General features: G+C 34.9%; 1 protein-coding gene across 3 annotated transcripts in view; it reads left to right on the forward strand.

The window, feature by feature from the left end:
- Window positions 1-8,687, forward strand: part of CPNE8 (copine 8) — a 98,220-nt gene that overhangs the window by 21,462 nt on the left and 68,071 nt on the right. For 2 of the 3 annotated variants that reach the window (XR_004841633.1, XM_035891662.1), the window contains exons 5-6: window positions 3,422-3,461; window positions 6,517-6,593. Coding sequence is in view for 2 of the 3 variants with exons in the window: in XM_035891662.1 (XP_035747555.1) it covers window positions 3,422-3,461; window positions 6,517-6,593 (117 nt within the window). In the remaining variant the exon portion in view is untranslated. The remainder of the gene's footprint in view (window positions 1-3,421; window positions 3,462-6,516; window positions 6,594-8,687) is intronic. The other variant, XM_035891663.1, reaches the window with a different exon arrangement.

Here is an 8,687-nt window from a genome sequence, read left to right on the forward strand (position 1 = left end):
AAGATGTACTCGTTTCATTCCACTGATGTAACTGGTTTGATTTTCACTTTATTCTTCGGAAAATAGAAGTGAGAGTCCAGTCACCATGTCTCCTTGCATGTCATCTGTTACATTTCACCTCATTCTTATTATTTCAGTCTTTGTGATTATCAAGCTTGCCTTGTTTTTTTAATTCTCATCCTCTTTTTTTACTAGGAATTCTTCCTAACCTTGCCCTGTGAGAGAGCACTTTAATAACCCTTATAGATAATGAAGGGAAAGCCATTCACTCCTTTTTGCAGTATAGTATGCATAGTGGCCACAATTTTTCTTTGCATGTCCTTTTTAGTTAAAGAATCCTTTCCCTATTTTTTTTTCATTTCCTTTGCAAGATGTACTTTAGCTTGAGTTTTGTCGGTTCTTATTTTGTACTTGTAAGATTTCTGCCTTCATGTGTATTTCTTTTAGTTTATTTGTTCTTGAGAAAAATTTAGGAGACTCATCTGTTAAGTTACTTACCGAATAAAAACGTCAAGAAAGATACAGTGTTCTCTGCCTTCCTATATTTTCTAACCCTAAAGACTGAGGTCTCCTGATATGCTTTATGGAATTGCAACAAATCCTACTCAGGTGTTGATTATAGTAGCGGTAAGTTGTAGTATTATCGCTTCCCAGTTTAAAGTTACATTACCAGTTTGCTTTGATATAGAAACTGCATTTATTGCATTTCTGTCTTGTAGACAGCAAAGCAGATGAAGAAAGACTTCATAATTTGCCTAAAATCTCCTAGCAAGTTCATGGTAAAACCATTTTTAAATCTTCTAGGCTTTAGTCTTAATGTGCCATTTACTTATCCAAGTAGTCACTTTGAAGCAACTCTGACAGTCTCTTGATTTTTTTTTTTTTTTTTTTTTTTTTTTTTTTTTTTTTTTTTTTGGTACCCCCTCCCCGAGTTTCTGGAATGCAAATCAATCTGTACGTTAAGCAGGGCATAAAATAAATAGAGTAGTGATCACATTAGAGATAATTTTTCCCATAGCAGTGGAAGAAAAACTATGATGCCTGATAGATGTATGTTAGCAATGTTAATAAAGTTACATGTAGTTTTGCCAATTTAAGTTGCTAGCAGGGTATACCAAAATGCTCTCGAATGGCAGCATTTCCTATATTGTGGAAACAAAAAACCCACCATGTCTAATTTTTTTTTAGCTGTAAATGCCTTTTTATAGCATGTCAGAATGCTTCCGAAGTTAATAAGAAGTGTTGGAGGGATGAGTGAGGAAGAAAGTTCGATTGTGTTCAATACACAAATAGCAGTTAGCTGTTTCCATCGAGACTTCAGCTATTTCAAGGAATGTAAGGAAATACTCAATGCCAAGATAGATTATGGGGTGCTTCTAGATGGCTAGGTACAAATTCTTTCATCTTCACCATGGAAGCCTGGTGCAGGTTTTCTTTTTTATTTTAGAAGTTGGCTTTAATGTCATTAAATATCCTGAGTATAACTGTTGCCTGCTATTTAAAATAACTCCAAGTAACAGCTAGTCACTTTGTGAAATAAAGGGTTTTCCTCCAAGTGTAGGTAGAGCATTGCTGAAATAAAGACACAGTCAGGGCTGTGTAGGAATCTTGATTTGGTTGCCTCTTGCGTCTTGTAGAATGCATGTATGTTATGGGGAGGAGGCAGTAATGTAGAAGAGAAGAGCAAAAGAAATGAACCAAGAAAGAGAAAGCTAGGCTCAGTCTAGGCAAAGACAGGGAATTCTGTAAAGAACTTCTGGGTAAGTGCTATCTGAAAAGGACTTGGACCTGAAAGGGAAATACAGTCTCCTGTTTGATTCTTCATGTACTCAGAGAAATGGACTCCTGTTTATTCACGAAAAGCTGTATATATCAAACATGCTCTGTACTTACCAGAAAGACCTGACTGCTTTTTGCTGCTGTTCTGGATTACCTGGACACAAGTCTGTTCTGAACTCAAAGCTGAATAACTGGTTTTAATGTTTGTCTGCAAGTGACGGTACAGCTATAGTCCATGAATTTACTTTAGAGCCCTGTAACAATGATAGATGAGGAATGAAATATCGTAGAACTCAGCGTTAAAAATGTGAATCTCGTATAGCTACTCATGGATTAAAATTCCAATTTAGGTCAGGAAAGAAGCATTTTTAGAAAGCTTCCTTTTTTAAATTCCTCAGCAAAATTGTGTACTAGTGTTGGCCAAAGTGTTATTTTTTACAGAAAGAAACTCCTCATCTGATTCATGTTTTTTGCAACAAGAGGAAGTGGCCAGTATATCTCTGATTTTTGATGTTCTGATAAATGAGCGTGAGCCCCCTCCCAAACTGTACAGCCACCACCAATGTCTCAGGCCCCTTTCTGTTCCTATTTGATGATTTGTTACTGATCTTTGCCAGTGAAGTAGTTCTTGGTTTTAGCTGTGTAGCTAGACCTCAGGTCAAATTACCAGTTGTGTTTTTCTGTTCACTTTCACCAGGCAGTATGCAATTACTGTTGCTTGGTTTTGTTGTTTTTTTTTTTTTAACTCATGCTAGTGGTTCTTATAGTTAGTCCTTTGTTTACAAATATGTTTCTAAAACTTTGACTGTGCTGCACCACATCCAGCTACATTGCGATATTCCCGTCGTCCTGCCTTGTGATCTGTCCATAATGCATCCCGACAACTGGTTGTGGCAGCAATACAAAAGGGAGAGCATACCACATGGTGGGAATGGCAACGTGCCAGGGGGCTGAGATGGGCAGAGAGGATACTTTTTCAATTTAGTTACAGGTATTGAATCTGAATATAGGATTTGATCAAAAATATCACCATGGATTATCTGATAACGATGGAAAACTATGAAAGTACAGAGATTAGTAATCCCCCAGGAATTTCTTATGTTAGGTGTTTTTTTTAATCTATCTTGAATTTGCAGAATAATTTTTTTGAAATCTGACTTGGTAGTGGAAGAGAAACACTGGCATTTTCTAGCTGGAGGAAGAACAAGATTATGATAAGCTGAAAAGAACAAGTCAAACTCTTGCTAAAAGCAATTTAGTTTATTGTCAGTTACTTCTATTTAATTAGTCAAATGACCGAAAAATTACCTAAGAAAATAATTCACAAGTTAGTTTGTTTTCTAAGATTAATTTTTAGTTTTTGTTCTGGTTTTTGGCAGCTTTCATTGTTTGCACAGGAATATCTGAATAATTTCTTTTGGTAGCCTGCACTTTGTTGAAAATGATTTAATTTCAAATAGTTAGTGAACCATAACCTTATAATCTGTGATGATTCAATTTGCCTTCCTTACTGGTGAGACTTCCATTCACCTGTCTGTTTCACACATTGACATAGGTGAAAGAATTGTTTGATTTTTTGTTTCTTTACATTGTCCTCAGATCTGTCATCTGTGATATAACTTCCCTTTTTTTTTTTTTAAAGCTATGATGTTGACTCAAAGAGTCCTAACCTATCAAAACACGTAAGTTTTCCCTTGCTACTTTACTTTCTTGTTCTGAAATGCTTACGCTTTCCTATATATGTTTATTTTCTTTGACTGTAAGTAATACGAGATGCATACAGACAAATACAGTGATTGTGCTGTGGTTAGTAACATATATAATACTCGTGAGCATAATTTTAATGGGTTATTCCTCCTGTAAAGGGCATATTTAAGCACACATGTATACCTTTTCAGATATGTGATATGCTGCATTTTCTTGATAATTCTCTGGGTCCTAAAGTTTGTAAGCATGTTTTGATTGTGTCCCAATTAATATTAGTAGAAACCATTTATGCTCATGTCATCTTGAAGTGGAAAGGACTAAATAATAACTTTAAAATTTGGAGATGTGGGAGTAGAATTCAGAGCCTTCTGAGTAGAATTTAGAGTCTTCTGAGTGAATTTTTTTAAATAAAAGCAGGAAGGCTTTGGTAAGAGAACCTTGAAGAGTCTGGAGCAAAGGAAAAGAGAATAGTGGAAGGAATGTTGTGTGTGTGTGTGTGTATGCTTCGCAGTGAAAAGATAAGACTTTTAGTCATTCATCTCCAGCTAGATCTTCCATGTAAAGATTTAAAGCCCTTGGCAAACTGTTTTCCATCTCTGTCTTTATGGAAAGGTGGTCTGAATAACTGCAATGCTAGCTAGGAGGATGCAGAAAATAGAAGTCTTCCCTATACTGTCTTCAACAAGGATCAAGCCTCATCCTGGGCTTCTGTCCAAGATTGTTTGCACTTCTGTAGTAACTAGTTTATCCAAATTCTTTTCTTTCCCACCCCTAAACTGTACTTCTTTGTACAAAAACCTCACAATTAAGTTTCAAGAAAAAAGATAAGACGCAGGATAAGTTAGTCACTATAGAATTGCAAACAAAGATACATGCAAATATATAGCCTCGATTTCATTGTTTGATTACTGGAACAGGAGTTGAAGGTTTTGAGTATCTTGCTGAGCCCATGGGAATAAAAGGACGAAACAATAAGAAAACAAACTGATGGTCTTCTGAAGACTATTGAAGTAGATTGTGTTTTACATATGTGCCCTTTACATTCCAATTAGTACAGGCTAAGCATACTCAGATGCATTAGGTCCTGTTTTTTAAACAGTGCCAATTTCCTGGAATCTTCAATTGTGGAGGAAAACTTTATTCTTTAGACATTAACATTAATATCAGAAATATCTATTTCCCTCCATTGTCTTTAAAAGGAAATCTATACAGGTTGGCGTAGACTTGGTCTCCGTGCTGAAGGCATCCAAATTATGCCATATAATTTTATGTCATGAAGAAGATGGCTCTGAGAACACTGTTAAAGATGGTAGCTAGAAATGTGTTTCTTAACCACAGCAATTCATTTCCATCATTTCCCAAGTGCTCAGGGTTGCTCTGGATTGTTCCTTTTGCTGCCAGCTTCCTGCGTCTCTTTCCCGTAGCTCTTAGGAATTTGGGCAGCGAGTACATAGGAAGTGAGCAGAGCTTTGCTCATATCCATGCACTGGGAGCTTGGTGTTTTTGAAAAAATGTCAGGCCAGTACTACTTGCATAGCTAGACTGCACATGTTTGTAGTCACCTCATGTGGGATAAGATCTTCCCTGTTCCTAAAAATAGCTGTTGACCCACTCCTTTGGAAATACTGGGCTGTGCCATTTAATAGTTGAATGGTTTGGGGGAATGAAAAAAAAGAGTCATCCTCAAGAATTTCAATTTCAGTGACTCAGTTTTGGAAAAATGAAAAGCAAATGAAGCAAGTTTTATAATGCTGTCCTTGTAGCTGTCTGTAATAATGTTTATAAAACTGGCTACCTGGAATTAGACTTTTATGTTCATGGTAACTTCATGATTTAAGAAAAAAAAAGATTAGTGAATGATTGTCATTAGTAACAGACTGTGGAAGTAATTAATCATAGGAACTCCACCAAAAAAAAAGAAGAAAATTGTGGAATACATGGTTTCAGTGTAGAAAATTGTGTTATTTTAGAAGATGTCATGCCTGATGTTTTTAAAGATGAATGAGGAGCTGAGTATTTTCAGATGAATGTTAGCCATTTTAAAAGACTTAATCTTTATGGAAACAGTGTTGCAGTGTCAGATCATTTAAGGGACATAGTTAAAAAAATTATTTTTTGCAGGGTTATTTTCCTCTTTAGTGGAGCAGTTCTCAGATCCAGTTCGCTCTATGGACTCATAAGTAACTCAGCTCAGATATTGGAATGAGTGGCTGGGGCCGAGAGAAGAGTCAGAACTACTTGTACAGATATTCACTACTATAGGCAGTATCATAAAGTTATGGTTTGATGTACAGGAATTGTAGTGTCTCAATTCTCATTACTGTTTGTGAACAAATCCCACAAGCTACTGTTACCGCTACTGCCAGAGATGGTGGGAAGAACAGACCTAGCGAGCTGTTTCCGCTTGCAAGATAAGGAGTTGGACTGCAGCGTAAAACTTTTTTCAATATACATACAACAGTTTGAAAATCCATTCATATTTTTGTACTACTTATGTTGTAGGGAGATACAATATGAAAGTGAGCTGATTTTTAGTGATACAGTTAAATTATAAAACATGAAAATAAAGTCTGTCATTACAGCAATGCTTGTGTATAATTGTCAATCCAGGATGCTCATAAAGATCCTGCACAGGCCTGAATTTCTGCCAACATGATTAACTTACAAGAAATTCATAGAATCAGTGTAGAACCTCTTCATAAAAGAGATTTATTAAAATGCTTCAGTTAAAGAAGGTAAAGAAACAGTCACGTTTCTAATGCTTTTAGATTTTTTCCATCTCAGTTTAATTTTTGTTGATGAAAAAGGCAATATAAAAACAGTAAGTGGAGTGCATTAGAATTACTTCTGTAAATGTATCCCAGTGTTATGTAAAAATATGTGATAGTGACTGTTTTATGATTCATTATTGTTAAGATGCAATGTTCAGCAGAATGTATTCTACGATAGTGAACAGCCCAGATAAGCAGGAAACTAAATTTGTTTCAATGTGGAATATGAATTCTGAGTTCTTATATTACTGCTTTTCAGGATTTTTTGGGACAAATGTTTTGTACGCTGGGAGAAATAGTTGGATCACAGGGGAGCAGACTGGAAAAATCAATTGTGTAAGTATGTCATTCTTGAATGTTGGATGAATACATGCTGCTTCATGAGGTGAGCATTGTGGGGTTTTTTGCTGTGAGGTATGTTGATACACAGAATTGACAGACGTGGCTTCTAAGAGAGAATAAATTGTTAGGTACAATAGACTTCTTTATAGACTTTGATAATTTAAGCTTCCATTTGGACAATTAGCAAAGGAATTGACTCATCCAAAATTTTTGTCAACTTCATTGCATCTTGCATTAGAAATAGTTTGAGTATACTAATCTTAAAAATGTTTTTCTTTCTAGTTCACAAATTAACACATCATTGCCTTTTGTTCAAGTATCAAGGAAGAAAACCCTCACTGTTTCAAATCCAAGCATTCCTACTTGTATTTCTGTTGTTCCCAATGACACAATTCGCAAACAATGAGGCGAGCCAGAGTATCAAACATTTTCTATTTATCCTACTAAATTTATCAAAAACTTTCTTATGATCAATGGATTTTTCTCATTCTGAGAGGATTTTGATGTTTGCAAACCATTGTTCATAGAGATGTACAGATATTTAAGATACAAATTATTTGAACAATCTTCATTTTCCCTTTCTAAAGAAAATTAGAGCAATTAAAAATATTTTACAATTTTAATCTAAGCGTATACTAGAAATTCACATATGACGTTAAAAGCAAACGTTTAAAAGTATAGCTGGACATTCATATGATGGTAATACCTTCTGATTTGGATTTTTTGTGCGGTTTTTTGTTTTGTGTTTTTTTTTTTTCTTTTAGAGGTAATTGCACTGCAGTGAATGAACATGAATTTGATTACGCTGTCTGATGGGACATTCTTCTTGTCCCATTTTTCTGGGTTCATTATGAGTAACATACCATTTACTTTTCTTCATCACTGATTTCTTCATATGGACAGAGGAAGTTTGCAGGCTTAGCAAGCCTTCTAATATTCTGGACCAGACTTTGGTGAAAACACCACACAGGGCACATATTCTGACTTTGTATTCAAATAACAAGAAGCAGGATCTGGATGAACTACACCAATTTGCAAAAATCAGAATGTACTTAGATATTATTTTAGTATAATTGCAAATACAAGAAAACTGCCTAATTAAGTTACATTAATGATGCATTCTTAATCCAATGTAAAATTCTTAAGAAATATGTTCCTAGCTGTACATATCCTTCTAGGTATATATTTGATGTAATTAATCATTTCTATTACTCAGGTGACCCTTTTATATCTATCCTTAGTGGTTTATATGGTTTATACAGTACTTATCTTTTCATGTACCTGCCAATTTCAAACTTAAACATTAGTTTAAGTAGTAGCTTCGAAGTCTGTGAAAAATCTCAGAAGTCACTATTTTGTTATCAGTGTCCAAAATACACCAATGGTAGCCCTTTTCCCTAGACTTTAATTATTAGGCTTTTTTCTTGTTTACGTAAAGAACTTAATGTCATTGATAAAATAATTTTTAAAAAGCATTTCTTTAGTTTGTATCAAATAGCGTGGTGATGTTCTGTGGAGGTTGCCCTAAACTTTTCATCTTTGTGAATACAGTGGCCAGCTTCAAGGAGATCCACATATGATAGTTACCGTTTTCTCTTTCAATAACTTTGAAGTGTTGAGCTGTCATGCTAAAAACTCTTCTTAATGCTTGACTCCAATTAAATTCTTTCATTTTTGCAATTGCAATGCAAGCGTAAGCTTGGAAAAGCATCTGAAGTTTTCTATTTCCATGCCAAAAATAATTTCAGGTTGTGTCTAGAACTCTTTCTGAATGAAATAATAGTTAAGAACAGACCATTTAACTTGATAAACTGAAAGAGAATTTACATAGTTTTCCTTTAATTGAATCTAAGGGTCCTTATGAAATCATAAATAAAAATAAAGTAAAAGCAATATTTCCAATACAAAAACTAAGGTAAACTTTCTTTAATTATTTTTAAGCTTAAAAAATATTTTAATGGGATTTAATCTACTTGAATTTCTGAGACTTATGCGTACCTGAAACAAGTCATTTTAAATCATAAATGTCAGGGGCTGGCGAGCACGGCTTTGTGGGGAGGCATTCCTGTAATTATGCCCCACCCGTTC

Source organism: Egretta garzetta, unplaced genomic scaffold (assembly GCF_000687185.1).
Source record: "Egretta garzetta isolate BGI_Z169 unplaced genomic scaffold, ASM68718v1 scaffold33, whole genome shotgun sequence".
NCBI classification, from domain to species: domain Eukaryota; kingdom Metazoa; phylum Chordata; class Aves; order Pelecaniformes; family Ardeidae; genus Egretta; species Egretta garzetta.